The sequence below is a fragment of the Scleropages formosus genome, chromosome 9 (assembly GCF_900964775.1).
Source record: "Scleropages formosus chromosome 9, fSclFor1.1, whole genome shotgun sequence".
NCBI classification, from domain to species: Eukaryota; Metazoa; Chordata; class Actinopteri; order Osteoglossiformes; family Osteoglossidae; genus Scleropages; species Scleropages formosus.
In genome coordinates, this window is record NC_041814.1 from 4,476,648 (window position 1) to 4,498,018 (window position 21,371).

The following is a 21,371-nucleotide window of genomic DNA, read 5'->3' on the forward strand; positions in this document are numbered from 1 at the left end:
CTGTGAATGGGGATGTAGCTGCTTCATTCAGAAACAACAGCAGAAACACAGTTGAGATCAAGAAAATGCATGAACCACAGAAACTCCACTGGGTGAAAAACTGGTCTGAGCTCCTTTGCCAGTACGGTCATCCTTAATATCAATGTAGACTGAATAACTCTGTTTAAGGAACACTTATCAGGTGGAAAGAGGGATTCTGAGCAGCAACACGACACACCACAGTAGTGGACCTTCCTCACCAGTTCTTTCCGCATACTGGACGAAACCGCTTGTCCCAAGCAGGGTCATGGCAAACCGGAGCCTAACCCGGCAACACAGGGTGGAAGGCTGGAGGGGGAGGGGACACACCTAGGACGGGACACCAGTCCATCGCAAGGCACTCCAAGCAGGACTCGAACCCCAGACCTGCCAGAGAGCAGGCACAGGCCAAACCCGCCATGCCACCAGTTCTGTGAAAAAGTATTTTTCCAGGTTTTTGATGTTAAGTTTGATCACATAGTTTAACAAAATTATCAGCAGTCAATGAAATTATCAACGAAATGGCGTAAAACAATAGTGGCGTTAATTTTTTTATCTCACATTACATTCACATACTACTATAACTGGCCAAATTAGTTGGAAAGGGGGCAAATACTTTTCAGAGCACAATGTAACACCCTGACAACTATATAGGACCAAGGCACCTGACACCATGGTCCAACAGCCGTGCTGGGAGGTCTCCACTAGATGGTTCTCTGCAGGGTCATGGGCACAAAGCACACACCTGTGAGCCCTGAGATGGTTCTCTGAGATCCCTAACTTAAAGTGTGTAAGTGCCTATACTACACATGAGGATCATGTTTAAAGCCAATGAAACTGATTCACTGTGTTCTTATTTTACAGCCTTTCCTGTCTGTAACCTGATACGTTTTATCAAAAGTATCATGCTCTTAAGATATCATATTATGTTAACTCTTTGAGATTGCTTGCTTGAGATTCTCAAATACTTTGATCCTGTTTCAGATACTTTGATTCACTTGTTTTCTATCACTTGATTCCCACTGAAACACACACGCAAACACACGAACACAGTCCCCAGTCAGCATGTCCAAGCGCAGCCCTCTCATGGACACACCCACCTCAGATCCTTGCAAACAGCGGCAGTCAGCGAGTCCAGGACGATTCTGATCTCAGATGGCTATCAGACACTCCGACAACAGCATTCCAGGGGATGTTTTCCAACAAAATCCTCGGGCTGCATTCTTGCCTGCAATCAATTGGCTACTCCCTGAAACAACTATGTCTGGAAAAACATACATCTTCACCCACAAGGAGATGTTCGAGCACAAACAATTTTACTAATTATCATAATGTAGTATTTTTGTATTACTACGATAAAAGCAATCCAGAGACCTATCTGTGTTCTGGTATTTTCTCGTCAATTACCTTTTTAATCTATGTCTTTTACTGAGACCTTGTTAAACCCACAGAAGACTATAGGAGAAAGTTTTGTCTCAGTGAAATGTACTGCCATTAAAGAGCAATGATAAAAATGGCTGTTCCATTTGGAAAAGGAATACAGAGAAATAAATAAAAAGAAGGATGTGGAATTTGAAGAAGCGAGTGTGTAGAGCCATGGTCTCGTACCATCTACTGATGAAGCTTTAGTGCTTCAAGGCACATTTAGCAGCAAGGTGAGGAATTAATTTCTTGCTTTTCCAGCTATGATCCCCAAGGATGCAAGGACGGACAGGAGGCATAGAGCCTGGCGAGGCTAAAGATGACCCCAGAAATGAAGCACCTTAAGGGGACATCAATGCAGTATGGCCATCTGACCCCCTCTGTCCAGCATTCCTTCCAGGCAACACAACCCAAGGATGCGAAGGACAGGGGGCTTTTTCACCAGCAAGGAGACCCTGGAGGTTTGAAGAACATGGACAGAAACAGAGGCTAAAGCAGGGGGTCCAACATGTGGGCTGAAGGCTGCATATGGCCTGCTGCGTAACCTAATGCGGCCCACAAGAACATTTGGGAAATTAATTTATACAGGTAGTCTTTGACTTAAAACACATGTAACTTATGGAAACCTAGACTTACAATGGCCATCCCATCAACCTTAGTATATGATTTTTGGGTCAGATGTTTGGTCACAATGTCTATTGATAACCGCTCCATCTGATGTACATTAACATCAACTGGCTACGCTGCTGCCGAGCACCAATATTTGCTATTATTTGGGTCTTTGTCAGTGTTGAGGTGTCTAGCAGCAATTGCAGTTTTGTTTACCAGACTTTATATTTGCAATTCCTTTCAAGTTCATTTTTATTTACTATTGCTAACGTGAAAAAAAGTCTTCTGGTGGTGCACAAAAGAAAATGACAATTGATTCAGAAATAAAAGTTAAAATAACAGCATAAAAAGATAATTATAATACTGTACTGTATATTAGTATTCTATAACATAAATAATGTGTGAAATTAATGAAAATGCTATATAATAAAGCCCTATTATACAACAGCATTCATTCATGTTGATTATTTATAACCTTTGTATCTTTATGGTTCACATAATACAGACCTACAACAAAGTAGACTTATGACAAACTTATCGTAACTGAACCCTTTTTTGTAAGCTGAGGACCACCTGTACTAAACCTACTGTACCATAAATGCTATGCACTTTGTTAAATCCACAGAAGACAGTTTTATAGTTACACGCACACCACCTCCGATCACAACACAATTTTTTTTTCATTTTTCGCATTTATGATTCGTTATGTGTCTTCCTATAATTTTAATGTGAGGCCTTGAGACCAGTTTGTTATAATGATTGTGGCCTTTGGACAAAAAAGGCTGGACATCTCTTGGCTAAAGCAATAATTATACATGCCTCTGGACCTCCAAAAGCAAAGGAGCAGCCCCTAGTCTGTTTTACTGCTTCAAACGATGCTGATTTGTAAAAGAAGATCATGGAAACTGAGGTCAGTACAGCAGCTTGGACTGTAGTGTAGCCAGGATGTTGGGTTCAGATCACAGGAGACCAGGGTCAGCAGGTGGTATGGTGGATAGGGTTGTTGTCTTGTGCTTGAAGGACCTGCTTCAAATCCCACCTCTTGCTGTTGTGCACTTGATCAAGGTAATTACATTTATTAATCCAGCAGATGCTTTTCTCCAAAGCAACTTAGAATAATTATTATATAATATTTAGGTGACGCCTTTATCCAAGATGAGAGTGCTAGACACAATAACCTACTCACTCACCTGATACTGTGTGTGTGTGTGTGTGTGTGTGTGTGTGTGTGTGTGTGTGTGTGTGTGTCAGCTTAACATTATAAGAGAGTTTGAAAAAAGCAACTCCTCTCAAATAAAAAAATATAAATGTAATTATAAGAGGGGTCCTGTTGAAGAACAAGGTGCTTAGAAGAAATTCTCAAGTTAAAGAAAAGTTGCTTAGCTGTAGTTAAGCAGGAAAATGTTAATTACAATTCAAGTTCATAAGAAATGCTAGACAACACGTGTCCCAACTGAACTGGACTAAGGAGACATGTGTCCCTAGTGGGAGCGCTGCAGCCGTTCGGCACACGTACCAATTGCTGACTGCATTGCATTCCATCTCCAGTCACTGCTCTTGCCAAATCCTAATTCTCTAAGCACTTTTGGATAGCAGGGGGCAATTTAGTCATTAAGAGGTCCAATTAAGTAATTCAAGCAATATTTGGACCATAGTCTGCACATTAGTCAGAGCCAGGAGATCGCCTGATATCGGTTTCCTTGCATATTTGAGCATATTAGCTATTGTACTGCTTTATTGTCATTTTGTGCACCACAGTTATTTTCTTTCACTATATTTGCTTCTGAAATGCTGTGATCATCACATTAAAGCTGCACAGAAGTCTCTAAAGGAGACCATTTGGAGGACAAGAATTCCATTTACATTACATATTTATTCAGATGACGCTTTGTTCCAAAGCAACTTACATTGTTACATACAAGCTAAACACAATTATTTATCCATTTATACAGCTGATTCATTTTTGCTGGAAGAATTATGGATAAGGCGGGGGCGTGGTGGCGCAGTGGGTTGGACCGGGTCCTCCTCTCTGGTGTGTCTAGGGTTCGAGTCCCACTTGGGGTGCCTTGCGGCGGACTGGCGTCCCGTCCTGGGTGTGTCCCCTCCCCCTCCAGCCTTATGCCCTCAGTTGCCGGGTAGGCTCCGGTTCCCCACGACCCCGTATGGGACAAGCGGTTCTGAAAGTGTGTGTGTGTGTGTGTGTGTGTGTGTGTGTGTGAAGTATGGATAAGTACCTTGCTCAAGGGTACTGCATCAGGAGGTGGGATTCAAAGTCAGGTCCTTCAAGGAACATAAACACTGCAAGTAGGAAGGAAACACTGCAACAGGACAAGACAGCTGTGACACAGTTCTGGTTTTCACACCACTGAGCCATGGACACTGGCAGGGTACTCCAAAAAGTTCCAACACACAAGGTCCAGAATGTAAATATTTTAAGGCCATACATGGTCAAAAATGACCAAATTCCTTCTGGGAAGTACACCATGTTTACTCAATATGCAGCCCAACTAATATGCTATGAAGTGTCGTGTGATGGTCTGATGTGACATGTTTGGAAATATGTGTTTTGGAACATGGGAAGCGCAACAGCACAGCTTTGTACTGTTTGCCCACACAGGGTTAGCAGTTATGAATTTGCACTGACTGTGAGTCTGCTGAAATGTGATCATTACACAAAAACACCTTTCAGCTCGGATAATAAGAAGCCACTGCCTTCACATTACATTTGACTTAATGGTATACCCCTGCTTATTGCTACACATTTGAATAATTTAGTCACCTTGCACATGCACACGGCAACAAAAACTTCCCAAAACTACAAATTCAGTCCAAAGGCGTCTCAGGTCTTCTTAAAAAGCCTCCATTTCTGAAGTCCAGAGAGTCATCCCCCAACAGTCACCCCTAGCTGGATCTGCCCCGAGGTGATAATGCTGTGGGCGTTTGAGTATGTCCAGGCAGCAGGCTCCACGGCACACTGGGAAAATAAGTAAGTAACCCAGCCTACCCCCCGCCTTGCTGCCCGGCCTTCAGACTCCTGTCTCCCCATGCTGTCTGTGCCATCAGTGGGGCCGTGACCTCTAACCCAAGGCCCAGAAGCAAGACGCCAGTCGTGTGATGTCACTCTCTGAACTGGGTGCCAAGCAGTGACACGTCTCAAAATAATATAAGTGGGAAGGAGAAGGAAATGTATACTTACACACTGATGTGAAGCTGGTTGGAAGACAAGACAGGAAACTAGTGAGTTTACGTGAGAATCTGCCCTCCATGTGTTTATAAGTTGCTCCAGTGTCTCATGGAGGGCAGATCAGGTGGCGTTAATTTGCCTGTGCACCTTCATGATGCCTGGACCCTGACAGAGCTTCCATGCAGCACACATTATAATCTGCACAAAGGCTACACAGCATCCCCCAGCCCTAACCAACTGTCTGGCCACATCACTCTCCGGCAGCTCGATGTGAAACACCCATCAGCCGGCCTCTGTTTCCTAAGCCACGGCTGTAACCAGATTCTGATCTTGCCCCCTATGTCTGTGCCCAGGCAGATGCCAGCTAAACAAAGCCCCCACCCCCGGACATATCAACCATCGTCCTGGTCCCTGACAATGGTCCCTCTGGAGGAGGTCTGCTTCCTGTGACACCTTTCACCCTAAGAGGGAAGCTTGTGAACTGCATCAGGCCCTAAGGCCTTTCCCTGGCATGGCTGGGGCCTCCAACTCCACACACGAGAGGCAGAGGTGTACGGCGTTTGCGGAGCAGTTTGTCTTCAAGAATGCCCATGGCTCATCCACGGCACTGGGGCCTCCTTGGCCATGCGAGAGCAGCTAGTTTCAGGACATTGTGAGCAGTTATTTTTATTGGGAACAAATAATATGCGGGCCGGCCCAGCTTGGAATGAGTCCCTGGTCAGATCTCAGAGCAGAGCAGTTCTCATGTTTCGGATTAGGGACCGCGCCGGCGGAGTGCCCCTCTGTCTGTCCCCTGTCTGTCTAACCACGAGGCCCTTCCTGTGTTCCAGTCGACCACAGTGCAAAAACAACAGTAACAGGGCAAAGTCATCTGCCGGACGTTTTCATTCCAGGTCACCTCCACATTTGTCTGCTGTCATTTTCTACTCAGGCTGCAGTTGAGCTGAGCATCCTGTTCATGTCTCCAATGGGCTACATCTCACTGACTCTGGGGCTGGATCCAAAGAGTATGGAACCCATTTTGCAAGAGCATAAACAGAATCCTGAGCTCATAGGACAATGTCCACCTGCTACATTAAAGAGTGCCACAGGAAACTTCTTCCCTTTCATCACCGGGCCTAGAGTCCAAAGGCAGCAGCCCTGGTGCAAATCACTGCTCTAGGATACAACAAAAGGGTTGCCACCTGGGATCTGGGACCAGTAACTTTAGTCACAAGTCCATATCCACTACAATGCCCTGTGCACTACATAAACTTATCACAGCTAATAGCTCATTAGGCTGCTTCCTTAATTACTTCTCTGTGGTCTTACAAAGTGCTTTTGAAGTTGCCTGTTTAAAATGTTATAGACAGTTTACAGTCCACTGAGCTTTTATAGGACGCCTGCTGAGCTCTGTCCAATACCAGAGTATGACAAGTATGATAAATATGGTAAGACCAGATGTAGACAGGGAGCGCCGGTATTCTTGTGATTATCTGACTTTGCTATTGCACCACATCTTCCTCGTTGCACAGCTCAGAATCATCAATGTCCAACAGGAAACTGTCACTTTTCTAGAGAATCGAGAGTGTTCTATTCAGATCCTAAAAGAGAAACTGGTATCAATGTCACACAAAGCAAAGAGCGGTGTCATTATCCATGAACACAGACTGGGGACATAACTGTCCCACACCAAAGAGAGGTGACATGAGCCCATGGCACAGGGACACCAGTGTCCTGCTGCTGAGTGGGGACACTGTTCAACACCCCCACCCAAAGCCAGGGCCCCACCATTCAACAAGTCTCAGCACTGACTCCTACTTCAACACACCTCATATACACAGACACACATTTCTGACAGCATAGTTAGGAGGTGATGATGAAAGAGGAGAGGTGACACAGCGGGAACAGCTCTCAAATTAGCACACAAGGCCCCCCAGTCACTGTCACAGCAGGGGCCCAGGAACACAGATACTGTTACAGAACATCTGTGGTGCTTGTATGTGCCCATGTGCCTGAGCGTGCAAGGGTACGAGTGAAAACAGCCGTTGCCACCATCCACCATGGTGCTGGGAGAAAAGAAACAGTAAAGTAGAAAAATTCTTTAACAACTTATTACAATTTTGATGACTTACTTTGACTGAGTGCCCCTCGACTGTCGCCATTCTGGGGCCATTGTGCTTGAAGGCACCCTCTCCACCCTGGCTTCCCCAGGGAAGAAACCCAATACAGATACTATCCTTGTTCATCATGTCATCGAGTAATTAGGTTAATTCACCCATCTTTCAGGCTCAGGTTACAACGCACACGGAAGCACTCTCACGTCGGCTTAGGCCACCAGCCAGCCTGGCAACGTGCAGAAAGATGGTAAAAAGAGGAGGGGAATGAGTTGTTCCCAGTCCCGTAGCTCCTCTGTTGCAAACTAATCTGCAGCGTGCTGATTAGCTCTAGAAAGAGTGGATAGAAAGGGCCAAAGTTGGCTGTGTTTCAATCAGTTCGGACACACAGAAGTAATCCATGCTTATCATTCCAATGGTTATCCACATAGCAGACATTTCAAACTCGTTCCATAAATGTATGGTGGGTTTTACTTTAACCACCCCTCTTAATTGACTAATGAGTGCAATCAACATGAATTTTTAAATTATTTTTGAAATGAAAAGTCTGTCATGCAGCTGTTTCTTATATCAGATATATACTGTACTTTGCATCTGTGATTTTCAGAAAACAGTTCATATGAGTGAATATACATGATTAACTATTAATTGCATCAGGAAAGCCAATATTCATGTAATTTAAAAATTCATGTTGATTTCACTCATTAGTCAATTAAGAGGGGTGGTTAAAGTAAAACCCACCATACATTTATGGAACGAGTTTGAAATATCTGTCATGCAGCTGTTTCCTATATCAGATATATACTGTACTTTGCATCTGTGATTTTCAGAAAACAGTTCATATGAGGGAATATACATGATTAACTATTAATTGCATCAGGAAAGCCAGGGCAATGGTGGGAATGAAAATCTCACCCCAATGCCACACCCACTGAGGCCCAGCCCTGTCCCTCCTGTGCTGTTCTGACCTGGGAAAAGTTGAGTCCGTTGAGGGGGTGACACTGCTCCTCTACTCTCTCCACGGCACCTGTCCGCTTGCCCAGGCGCTCGGCCTCCTGGGCCAGGAAGAGGTCAAGAACGGGGGCACCACGGGAACGCACGTCCGACTCAGTCAGCGAGTTCACCATCAGCATCACCCACACGGGCCGCTTGCGCTCCCAGTTGCCCGCAATGGCATTGAATAGGTAGTCGGCATAGAGGCCGCGCCCACGCTGGTCTGCCGTCATCCAGTAGGGCATCATGTGTCTGACATAGTCGAGGTGGCGCTTCAGGCGCCTATAGAGGTCACGAGGCAGCAGTGTCTGTAGGTTCTCACCATGAGGCAGAAGCTGGCAGCTTGTCAGCTTGGAGATGGTCAAGGGGTCAGTCAGGTCCAGCTCGAAGTAGACGCTGGTGCTGGTCTGGAAGGCCTGCTTCGAGCTCTCCGGGATGAAGTCCCACACCCGAGTGTAGGGCACATGGATGGTCCCGAAGAGGTAGGATGGTGGGTAAGGAGGCTCTCTGCGCACAGTCCACAAGAAGGAGTTCATATCGCTCTGCTGCAGGACCACACCAAGGAACAGACAAACACGAACAGGTATGGGAGGAAAAGAAAAATGATTTTTTAAAAGTTTTTTAAATTTCTGAAAACATACATTACCCTGTATGAGAATACTAACAACACTAGTATTAAAGAAGTTATTGTTGAAGTAATTAAACTAATCTCACCATTGAAAATTGCAAAGGATTGACACCACATGTCAAAGGTTTCACCATTTAAAACTTCAACAGTGTAAAAGCAACGGTCACTAAAGGTACAACCGTGAAAGAAACTATAAAGTATCATGACTGGTGATCAGAGTCCCAGGCAGCTCCAGGCCTTCAGAGTGAGTGTGTGTGTGTGTGTGTGTGTGTGTGTGTGTGTGTGGTTTGAAATGAAAATGTTTACATCATTAAAAACATCCCGCCTCTCAGGCACAACTAATGGCAAGGAGACTAAAAAAAAGCAATAAAAACAATTGAGTATTCCTAGAATTTTTGCATGTATTTAAAAGCACACAGTAAAGTGAGCAGTGTTCAATAAACTGAAGGGAGTTCATAATGAACATGCAGAGATCATATAATCTCTTCCTTTAACACTGGTTTATTGAGCACTCATGCTCATGTAACTCTTCTTCTATAAATCCTCACACTGAACATGGTCACAGTGAAATGGGTAGAAACAGAAACGTTAGTAGATATGAACACATATGATATCTCATAATTACAGGAGACTGCGCTCTCCCTCCATTTTATGATCTGGTCACTGGTGTGCACTCAAGAGGAAACTATTATTAATCTGTGCATTTTCGGGGTTACTGCAAAGTTAACTGACGAAGGATGACACTTGCAATAAATGCACATTCAAGTTTTATATATAATTTTAATAGGAAGCTTTGTGGTTATCGTATTCTCCGACCGCTGCACCCACACCCACACACACACACACACACACACACACACACACACACAGCTACACAGACTGTAGTTCATTATAAGTTCATATTTTTATTAAAAAAGCTTGGTGTTAATTGCAGTCGATAAAATTATTTTATGTTATTAATTTTATTATTGTTATTATTCGTAATGTAAGCGACAAAAGAAAAGTCTACTTACTGGGGGGTAACTGACGTACAGTAGCGCAGCATTGTGTCATTTGACAAACCGGTCTAGAAATTCTATTTTTCCCGAACTGTTCCTCCTAGTTTTCCTGAATCCGCTTCTGTCTAAACTTGGTGATATTTTCATTATCATATTGCAATACATGTCATGTTGCTTGTATTAATACAACTCAACAACGACGTCAGCAATAAATAATGCAGCCACTGCCTTTCAACAGCAAACCTGTGGCGAGCAGTGTTCTGCAACTGTGTTCCCTGTATGTATGCATGTATGTATGTACAGTATGTATGTGTGTGTGTGTGTGTGTGTGTGTGTGTGTGTGTGTGTGTGTGTGTGTGTTTTAGCGGATTCAGTGGTTTTTCAGGCACCTTTTCAAAGCTTTTCACTGGCGCTGGAGCCAAGCGACCGAGGGGAAGAGCGCTTTGAAAAGTTCTCTCGTCACTCGTCGTGCGGGACAGCCAACAAACTCAATAATTACTGAAACTTCTTTTAAATATTCTCGTGCAAATTTTTGTTCTTCATTCACTGGAATGCAACTGACTTATGAAAATGCACTAAAAGGTGGCCGTTCTACTTTCTTCGTCACTGACAGCTTCGGGGCTCCATTTCATTTGCCTGAACGTGAACCTATTTAAACTGCATGATTTATACTATATTTACAGTATCCCTTTCAAGGTCTACAACAATGTGTGCTAAAACTTCTTGAAATAATTTCCCTCTTTGTCATTTAAGGACAGTGGGCTGTATTGAGAGTCACCTGAGCAATTTAATTGACAAACTGATATTTTCTGTAATTACAAAAGTATATGACCAAATGAATTTCAATAAATCTGAATAATGATGAGTTGGTTCCCACGAATTGCACTGTTTGAGCCCGTGTTTACGAACAAGTTCATCGCCAATATCTATGTAAGAATATGTAAGAATCACATAGCGAAATGTGTTTTAATTTAACTCGCATTTCGTCTATAAAATGTTATTTACAAAATTAAGAAAGTAACACAATACTTCTGAAAATTAATCCTGTAGAAGCGCAGGATACAAATTTCCACAAATTGAAACGGTCCTTAGGAACAAAAAAAAAGATATCAAATCAAACTAGCAAAAACTGTTTCTGAAGTGACTTCGTACGTTTTCACATTCAACTTGCGAACTATTCTTCTGGACGCTTAAGTCACCCTTTAATTTTCCTACAAATCAAACTCTGAAACGCCAAAATCTAAAGTTAAAATTAGAAGCAGAAGTGCACACTGCCTGTGGACACACACGTTCACCTGTTGAGGAGTATTCAAGGCGCGCGCTTCAGCGCGTGTCTGTATGCACGGGCGTAAGTGCGTCTGTGCGCAGGTAGAGCACGTCTCTCTTGCCGCGAACTCACCGTCTTAGGTGTGTCACATTGCCTTGGCCGCGCGCGGTGCTCCCGGGGCGACACCGTGTGCAGGAACGCGCCCATAAGCACCCACCGTATCCCCGGCTGACAGAACATCCTGAGACTGAGCGGAAGCCGCGAGCGCGGCGCTGTCTACCCTCCGTATGCGTGCCTCTGTTTCTGTTCGCTCCTCGCCGCTTTTTCAATCGGATCGCGTTCCTGCAGTGCGTTATCCCCGGCTTAAAACCGCCGTTCAGGAGAAGGACGTGGATCATTCCGGCTCTCCGCCATTCTCTGACCCCAGCGAAGACTCCCTTTCTCTCTGCCTCCTCTCTTTCCCCTCCCTCTCTCTCTCTCTCTCTCTCTCTCGCTCTCTATTCACTGGGCTCACTCTCTCTCACTCTCTCGCTCCACAAGTTCGCGGCACACTGTTTACCGTTAGGAGGAGGTGGCGAGGAGGAGGAGGCCGACCGCTCGATTCCCCCTTTCTCGGGGAGAAGGAGGGGGACTGTCATTCCGTGTGTGTGTGCGGTTGTGGTGGGAAATCGACCACTTAACGCACTTCAGCGGCCGAAATCCACAGTTAAATCGTGGTGCTAAAACAAGTTGCAAACCTTAATCCCCGAGGTCAAAGAAGTCGCCTCAGATGTGCACCGCGAGAGGGCAGCCGGCAGCAGCCCGCTCTGCTCGTGGAGCGCTGCGCGCGCGCGAACATGTGCGTGGACCTCCGCGGTCATCGTATGAGCGGACTTACTTGGGTGGAGAGATTGAGAGCCCGCGATTCCTCGTACATGATCTCAGTCGAGCTTCTAAGCCACTCTGCGTCACTCTCTGCAGTTTCATTCACTTATTCCATTTCCGTATTTTTTTCCAGCTTCACCTTGATACTAGTGACCACTGCACCGCAATGAATGAGCACCAGCTCAGCTGTTGTTTGGAAACACCCGTATATGAGACATTTGTAAAATATTAAATATACGTGGTGTATTTTTCCAGTACGTTCCAAGCTAGAGAATTATTGATTAACCTTTGATATTTTCCATTACTGAAATCATATTTTTCTAGCTTAACCAAACCCCATGTGTTGCTAAACACTGTTTGCAGCTGATCTGCCGCTTTGGTTTTGACTGTATTAGAACAACATTCAAAACGTGATTATAAAAATAATAACTGCCAAACCAGAAATGTGAAATGAATGGCGTGCCTCAATACAGCTCCTTGTTTTGTGGCACTCCACAGGAGCATGAGTTGTCATGACGATTGTCAATTGCGTGTCCCTGTACGTAACCGGCGGCAACACTGCATGCCAGTGACCTCGGCTATTGTCAGGGTGCCGGATGGAGCGAGGGAGTCAAGTAGCGCACAATAAATCATCTGAATTCTTCAAACGCGCAGAACGCAGGCCGCCCCTCAGAAGTGAGCGCCCACAGGGGCCGGATAAGGGTCCCCTTTGTGCTTCGGCTCAAACGGTCTTCGCTGCTCTCCTCACACGAGACGTTCTTCTCTAAGTTGTGCCTTTCTTGTACAAATATCTGTCTTAAACATCTTCCTATGTCCATCAGCTGCACAATTGGCCTTTCTGCAGGGTCTGCTATCACGTTCACGTGCCATAATAGCTCTGTTTGCCTTTTCTCTGGGTTCTTTTGAGAGGCACAGTGGGGAAGAGTCAATATCTTGTAGAACCTGGATGCAGTTGAACATGGGTCTCGTCCCCATTTTCTCTGTGTGGAGTTTGCATGTTCCCCTCGTGTTTGCATGGGTTTCTGAGATGTGCTCTGGTTTCCTCCCACAGTCCAAAGACATGTTTCAGATGAATTTGTGACTGAATTGCTCTCATGTGTGATTGTCCTATGCTGAATCAGTGCTCCCTTCAGTGGGTACCATGCATTGTGCCCTGTGCTTCATGGATAGGTTCCAAACTACTACAAGTCTGCAATGGACAAGCATTTATCAATTATTTACATTTACCCATTTAGCTGGTGCTTTTCTCTAAAGCGAATTGCAATGTTAGGATACTTGCAAAGATTTGCCCATTTGTACAGCTGGGTAATTTTTTCCAGGAGGAATTTAGGGTAAGTACCTGGAAGGCCTTCACAAACTAACTGTGGTAATGTAAGCCCCTGCAGATGGAGTTAACTGTGTGAAGCACACTTTGGGAGCAAGTTCTCTCTCCAGGAGGTTTGCACGTCCCCCAACCAGTGACAGACGAGGCGCGTGCCCTGTTGTGGGACTCTCCAGGGCCGGCGCCAAGATTCACAGCACATACATACCCAAAGCAGGCAGAGAAAGGAAAGGCTTAAAATGAATGTTCTGTCTGTGACCTGTGGAAAACACTCTGGATGTCTGGGGACCCGCTGGAGAAAGAGTGTGAGAGACAGCAAGGCAGGATGGAGCACGCATATGTGTCCACAGCCACTACGGTATGAATCACATTGTGCTTCACTCCTGCCAAGTTATCAAACCAGTTCTTTGCCACTAACAACAGGATTGAAAACCTCAGTCATGCTCATGCATTCATACTAATGAAACACATAAGAACACATTGTTACACATACGGCTGATGTCTGATACCAAGCTACTGGTTTCCTTACAAGATTTTATGAACCTTTATTTTCCTGAAACACATTGTCCAAGTCAGCATATAATAAGAGTTAATCAAAAGATTTACCATTTGTACAGTAGGGTATTCTTACTGTATCAGTTCAGGATAAAGACCTTGATCAAGTTTAATACACCAAGAGTGGAATTTGAACCTGGGGCCTTCAGACAGGAAGACAACAAACCTAACTGCTATGCTATCTGCAGTCCGCATGTCGCTTGATGTTCAGTATATTTGTTGCTGTGTAGAATACTTAGTTGGACTTTTGGTCTAAAACTGGAGGGAAAATGGTTGGCTTACTATATGAGGTTCATTTGTATCTGCCTCTGCCAGTATTAAATTTTGCTCTGTGTGTGTGTGTGTGTGTGTGTGTGTGTGTTTGTGCACTTGTGTGTGCATGCGTGTGTGTTTGGCTTGAGTACATTCCTGAGATTAAGAGACAGGACCCAATGAAATCCCTTTCACCCCAACCCCTCTCTTTCTCTACTTCTATCTTCTTTCTCAGGGTGATTGGATCTGAAACTTGAGGAGAGGGGCGCTGTAGAAAAGTGTTTAAACAGTCAATGCCTGTCATGAGACACACAGAAATAACAAAAACGTTATCAAGATGGTGGCATTTTTATATGCCAGACAATTTGACTTACTTGCCAGCTTTTCATTTGCTTTGGTCCTTTGTGGTTCTACCTTTTGTGGTCTCTAATATCTAATGTCTTTGTAACATTTAAATATGTCTGTGTCTCACCATCACGCTCAGTCTCAGTCCCCTATTTTTTCCTTTCCTGTCCGTAATTCATGGGCTTTTTTCATATTCTTCCATTGCATAATTTTGAACTTCTGTAATTTAAGTTTTTTTTTTTTTTTTGCAGTATTTCCAATAATCACAAACACGAGAATGTTTCATTAAATAACCAAAGCTTTAGGATGTACTGACGCTTATGAATCTTTAAGATGCTGAATCTCATTACTTATTTATGTAGCTGACATCTTTGTCCAGGGAAAATGACAATGCTGGGTTTTGTAGACTAAGCTACTTACAATGAACCATTTAAACAGTAGGGCAGGATAAGTACCTTGCTCAAGGGTACTACAGCGGGAGCGGGGATTCGAGCCACCTGTGAGTAGATAGGCCTTCAGTTGGAATATTCACTCTAAGAGGTGGACTCCAGTGTAAGTAAATGGAGTCAGGATTGACTTCCCTCACTTCATCCTTACAGGTCTTATGTTCAGGTAAGACCCAGTGGGGCACTGAACTGCTGTGACAGTAACACGATCAAGACTTTGTTGTCTTGTGAAGGGGGCCCCCTGCTGGCAGGAGACTGCATGGATCCATTCCATGCAGAGCTGGGGGGGGGAATTAGTTAAAGAAACAAGGTGGAATTTCTCAAGAACCAACAAGAGCAAGTTTTCAGGAAGAAGAGGGAGAGAGAGAGAAAGGCAGGGTAGATCAATGCCTGAATCCATGCAGAAGAAGTATGCACCCCCATGGAGATGGAGAGAGGCATGCCGGCAGGCTAATGGACCACAGGACCAGGGCTGTCCTTTCACTGTTTCACTGTCTGCACCACCTCAGCCAGCCCACCATCCTGTACTTTAAATGCAGAATAATATTGACTCAGAGGCGCTGGCAAAATATTGTTGTGGTTCCCCTTTCCGGATTTCCTGGGATCGCAGGGGGGCAAGACACAGCACGGCAAGAGGCGGAGGAGATGCGGTGGATGCTGTCACTTCAGGGTCGGCTATGCCTTCAGGACACAACGTTCATTTTTTGCGTGAGATCCCCCACGGCCCGTGGTCAAGTTATTCAACATACAGCCCCAGTAAGCCAGAACTGGTTGGGTTCTTTTGGTTTCCCTCCTTATATATTTAAATTTAATTTGCTGGTGGTGTACAGTTTTGCTTTAAGAGGGCCCAGGGAGCTAAAGAAGAGGACAACGCAGGAACTGCTCTTGTTGCTGTGTTTGCCATGCAGAGCTGTCTTGACAACCAGAAACATGCAGTAAAACGTGCGCTGACCCTCCATCAAAGTGTGACTCTTAATGAGAGAGGGAGGGGGGCGCAAGAAGACTGACAGATGGGGAGGGGCTGACAGCCGGGGGTAACAGATGAGTGCAACAGTGCAACTTGGAGTGAAGACATTCATCACTGGGGTCCTGGGGAATTCATTCCGTGTTTGTTTGAGGACTTCAAGCCTCTCCAAAAGAGGTTGAAACAAAAGATAAAAGGCAGGAAGTATAAGGTTTATAGCTGGGAGGAATAGAATTTTATTTTCTATTGAATATCCGTTGCTGCTCAAAAGTCTAATGTGGTAGTATTCATGTCCACTAAAGCAGGCGTTCTTTTGTCCTGCTCTTTTCCAACTTCTTTTTTCAGCTTGTGAATTTGTATTTATCTGTGTGTATAATTTTTTCAACTTTTGCACACAAACACAGCAAGCAGTGAAAAACACTCAAGTGTGTGGGTATGTGTGTATACCCATCTGTGTTCATCTGCACATCAAAGCAGTGAGCACAATGTCCTCCTGCCATGTAATTGTCTCTTTCCACCTTTGTCTCGACCGAATGGCTCTTCAGAACTCCTCCGTTTTAATTCATCTCAGCACAACAATAAGCTGTGCCAAATCAGTTCCTGGAGCATATAAACACATTTAGAGAAAATAAAGTTTAATTTATTGACCTCCTTGCCATTCAGCTCCCCTGTGCTAGGCTGCTTTTTTTCATATGTTAGTATCTCTAGTTCACAATTTAGGTTGAGTTGAGATGTTGCTGATCAGTAAACATCAACAAATTATGTGTCCTATATTGATTTTTTTCAGATTTAAATGTACCTCCTGTTATAATCAGAGTAACTGCGTTGCTTTAGAATACTCACAGGCCATCATCTTTAAGGAGGAGAGAAGATTGTCTGGGTATTCTAAGCATAAGACAGACCTTCATTATATTTCAGGACAACACAGAACTACAACTAAACTGACATTTATTTGCTTATATATTATAAATATCATAATATACTATTCATAATGTTAGTTATCACAAAGCATTACACAAAAATCTGTTTTCAGTCTCATAATACTTATAGAACAGGACAACTTGCTTTTACAATGATATGTGTATCATTGTAAAAAGAAGGTTTTCTTTTATTACAAGTTAGAGGTTTCTTGTAACAGTATAGTAAGTAGGGGGCTGCAAATCATGCAAAGAGCGGACAGTCTGGCTAATATCTGTGAGTAAGATTGGCGATTTTAGATTGCTTGGTGGCCACAAGTGAAAGGTGAGCCGTCGCTTCCATGGAGGCCATGCTCTGTCTGCCTCACAGTCCCTCTTTATTTCCCTTGGACAGGCCCACATTGCCATGGCAAGGCACAGCTTGGCAGCATCTGTCAGTACCTGCTCATGTAAATATTCCCTTCCTGTAAGGGAGCGGGCAGGACCTCCTCAATGTTTTCCCAACAAGCTCTGTCTTTCTCTTTTTCCCTGCTCTTTATTCCAGTTCAGTTTCATGAACTCTGAAATCAGCCTCTGGGCAGGTCATTCCCTGGCCGGGGACATCGAGGTCAGATGGGCGTTGGACTATATAGCTGGAGGGGAGCCTGATGGGAAAGGTGCTGTTGCCAGACCTCAGTGGCATTCCAGGTGATTTGAGGTCAGCCTTAGCTCCAAGTGAATCGTGAAGCTGGTTCCTAAGTGCTGAGGCTCATTTGATGCCATTTGGCTGCGTCCGTCCATTTCAAAAATGCATGACTCTGAATGGTACGTGCAGACAGGCCACCCCGTACCTCCTGCTACCGCCTCCTCTTGTGCTCTGTACAGAGCGTGGTAGGGGGTGGGCTGCATTCTTTATTCTAAGCCCTTTGAAATCACCTGACTGTACCGTCTGACTGGAGGTACAAGTTATAGAGGAATGCACAACCCTGCAAGCGAAGCAGAACATGTAAACATCTCTATCCTTGCAGTTTGTTTTCTGTTCTGCTGAGGTGTGCTTTCCCCATTTTGCTATAGGGCAGCAATCGCAACGTTACCACGGAGGGACGTGGGATTTCAGTGGGTTGGCGGGGGAGACAAAGGCTGTCTTGTATTCTGGCAGCTGCGGGTCGCGTGGGGTTGGCAGCTTTTTTTCCAAAGGGGTGAAACATTAACTGTGTTTATCCAGCATTTATCCAGCGTTTATTTAACATTTATGCAACGCATTTCATCTTCTGCTATTTGCTGGAGTTTTCTTCAGATCACCTCTGTGTTGTGCCATCCACATTCGTGTCTGTATGCTATGCGCACACTTGCCATACTTTTGGCAAATTTTGGAATCAGAATTGTCTTAATTATATTTCTGGCCATCAGTTTGCTACATCTTGGGTCACGTAAACACTCGCATGCCACTGTCCTAGGCCATCATCACAAAAAGTCTCACACTTCATAACCCCCACAGGTGAATCCAGAACAGGGTGTAAAAAGCCACCAGTTAAAATGCAGTCTTCACTGTTTACCATGGGTTGTCCAGAACCTGCTGAGTGCAGTCAACCTGAGCCTCTGTTTGTCTTACTGGATCATCTGGACCCTTCCCTCCCACCCAGCTCTGAAAGATACCGAAGAAAGGATGCCGATACTTTTGCTGTGTGCCGCAACCCGTCACTCAACCCACCGGCACCGAGGTGATAGCAGCAGGGCATGCTTGTTACGTCTGACGCCACAACTGATTGCACAGACCCTGATACGGACACTTAGATTTCTGTGATGAATTACACCTAGATAAACACAAGACTGGATGGGAAAATAGAGGCAAACATTTAAAGAATCAGGAGTTTTTGCTGGAAAAGTGCATATTGAAAACATTTATTTTTCCCCCCATTTCTCCTTTTTGTCATTCCCTGTTCTTTGCCACTCATCTCATTTCCTTTTTTACATGTTTATAATGCTGCTTCTCTGTTTTTGAGCTGTAGGCTTGAATGAGCAGAAAGTCTGAGCTACTTTTCCATGACCCAGAAGGTCAGGCTATGTTTGTCATGGATGTAAATCAGGTGGACTCAATCACACGCTTGACTAAGGCAACTCTGTTGTGCTGCTTGGTCCCTTTCCACGATCGCAGTCACAATCTCACCTTATCTGGTGAGTTTCGTTCACCGGACTCAAAGACTCCTTCGTTTGGTAGGAAGGGGCAACATTTCAGGTTTTCCTTCCCCGCCGTCCACTCTGTGCATAAAACCTTGTCAACAGGACCTGTCCCCCGTCTCCTGCCTAATGAAAAAAAGTTGAAAAACAAAAAAAAAAACATGGAACAGCATAAAACAGCTAGGTCTTTATGAGTGAAGTGTAAAGTATACACACAAACAGAGAGGCTTCCAGGAAAAGAGCAGATGTAATTTTCTGCTTCTTGTGCTGATGCTGAACATGTGTAGGGGTTTGTACTGCAACTGACTGTACTCCTCGGCAAAGAAAACAGCCCTCATGTTCATCTCATTTGGTGATTTATTTATTGTCCCTGCAGGAAATGTGCACGAGCGCCTGCAAGATGTCAAAGTATGAATGTGTGTGTGTGTTTTTGTTTTGCTAACTGCTGATATTTCTTCGAATGACAGATTCCCAAAGGAAGCAATGTTTGCTGGACATCCCTACAAAATAAAATGCCATTTTTGCAGTTTAATCAAGCTTTTTATTGACAATGTTGGTATGTTTATGAGTTTCACTGGTGTGGAGTTAGTAACCATTTATTGCATTAAAACAAGAGACAAAGTCAAGTCGTCATAATTGTGGGATCCATACATGCCTTTGTCCATTTCAGACAGTTTACTGTATACATTTCAGACAGTTTACTGTACATGCTGGTATCTTTTTGAAAAGTTTCCCTGTTGTTTCTGTTAAATTTCATTTGTTCATATCAGTGGAGTGCTGTTTAGCCAAAGTGAGAGCCAATCTCAAGGCCAGACCATGACAGCTTAAACAAACGTGTGTGTGCGTGTTTTCAATGATGCACTAATTGTGTAGGAGGCCATTGCTTGCTCAAGTGCTGCCCACATTAACATCTTGGGACAGATAGGAAAGTCCTGGCTGGGCGGAAGGTGCTGGAGTTGTTTAGTTTAAGGATATGTAGACCTCAACCCATCTATCCTTCTATTCAGTGTCAATAACTGCTTGTCTCATGCAGCGGGCAAGAGTCTACTCCAGATGTACCGGGCATGAGGCAGGGTACAGCCTGGACAGGATGTTACTGCATTGCAGGGTAGTCACAAGATGGTTATTTGTCGGAATGTTAATAACAGTGACGCTGGGAGCTCTCAGCCTTCATGCCGTCTCACTTCTGCGGTAAGACCTGAGCAGATATTTTCATTGGAGGGTTAAAAAGATCCTGCTCCCTGGGGTTGAACACACTGCAGAGCTCCTGTTTTCCTCACTCTGGCTGTTAGTGACCAAAGTCTTGTAAAGCTCAGCGCAATGCGCTGCTGCTTCTTAGTGAGCAAATACAGAGTAACTCTGCTCAAGGGCCTCGAACCCAGACCTCTTGAAGCTCTGTGAGGGTTCAAACTTTGCCAGGGGGCCGAAAGCCAGGCAGACACATCCACCCCAGAGACATGATTTATGGAAAGGAGTGCTGTTTCACATGCGTACCTTGCCAGAAAGAGGAATGGGCAAAATAGTGGGATAAAATTTCAGTTTGTCTCATATGCCATTCCTTGCCCCAGTTGTAGGCCAGTTCTGTTTGAAATCGTGCTTCAGATTTATTTTGATATGTAACATGGTACCCAAAGCCGACCCAGGTGCATGATATCTTAGCCACGACATTGGTTTGCACAGCAAATGAATACAACCTGCCCCAAGGCCCCGGCTGTCCTTGTCCCGTCTTGGCCTTCTTCTGACATATCTGATCTCTGATCAGATTTTGAGATGCATTTCAGTTGTAGTGGGTTCCACGCAATACCATGGAAAAGCAGCGGCCAGTGGAGGGGCACAGCTTGCAGCCTTGTCTGGGACCTGGAGCGTGTAAATGGGCCAAGGTTGGTTGACAAGCATGCAAGCGTGGCCCCTCTCATTCCGATAAAGAGGATACTTCAGCGGGAGCTTTCTGTCATGCATGACTGAGGGAGGACGATGGAGGGGCAGTGTTACGGCAACTCTAAGCAATGCAGGTACAGAGACTTTCATTTATCAGTTGGGGTGGAGTTAGATGCATATTGTCAGAGAGACAGCAAGGACACTGAGTTGGCACTGATCACATCTCCATGAGAGAGATGCCCAGCATGGATACACTGCACCCCCAGCATGCACCACTATTTTCATAGGTCTCTGTGTGAACCTTTGAGTGTGTATGCATATGTTCTTACTCCCAACATGAGCGTTGATTACTGATGTGATCAGACCTCTTGGTTTTGTAGTGGCTGTATGGTCACAATATCCTGTAGATGCAGGCACTTCAATAGACGTTGCCCTCTTGTGGACTGATCAAGAACTA

General features: G+C 44.7%; 1 protein-coding gene across 1 annotated transcript in view; it reads right to left on the minus strand.

Moving 5' to 3' along the window:
• trabd2b (TraB domain containing 2B) overlaps positions 1-11,670 on the minus strand; it is a 59,580-nt gene extending 47,910 nt beyond the window's left edge. Inside the window, exons 1-2 of the mRNA XM_018728116.1 lie at positions 11,348-11,670; positions 8,298-8,867 (exon numbers count right to left, since the gene is read on the minus strand). Coding sequence (XP_018583632.1) covers positions 8,298-8,867; positions 11,348-11,455 — 678 coding nt within the window. The 5' untranslated portion in view covers positions 11,456-11,670. The remainder of the gene's footprint in view (positions 1-8,297; positions 8,868-11,347) is intronic.
• Positions 11,671-21,371: the final 9,701 nt, after the last annotated feature.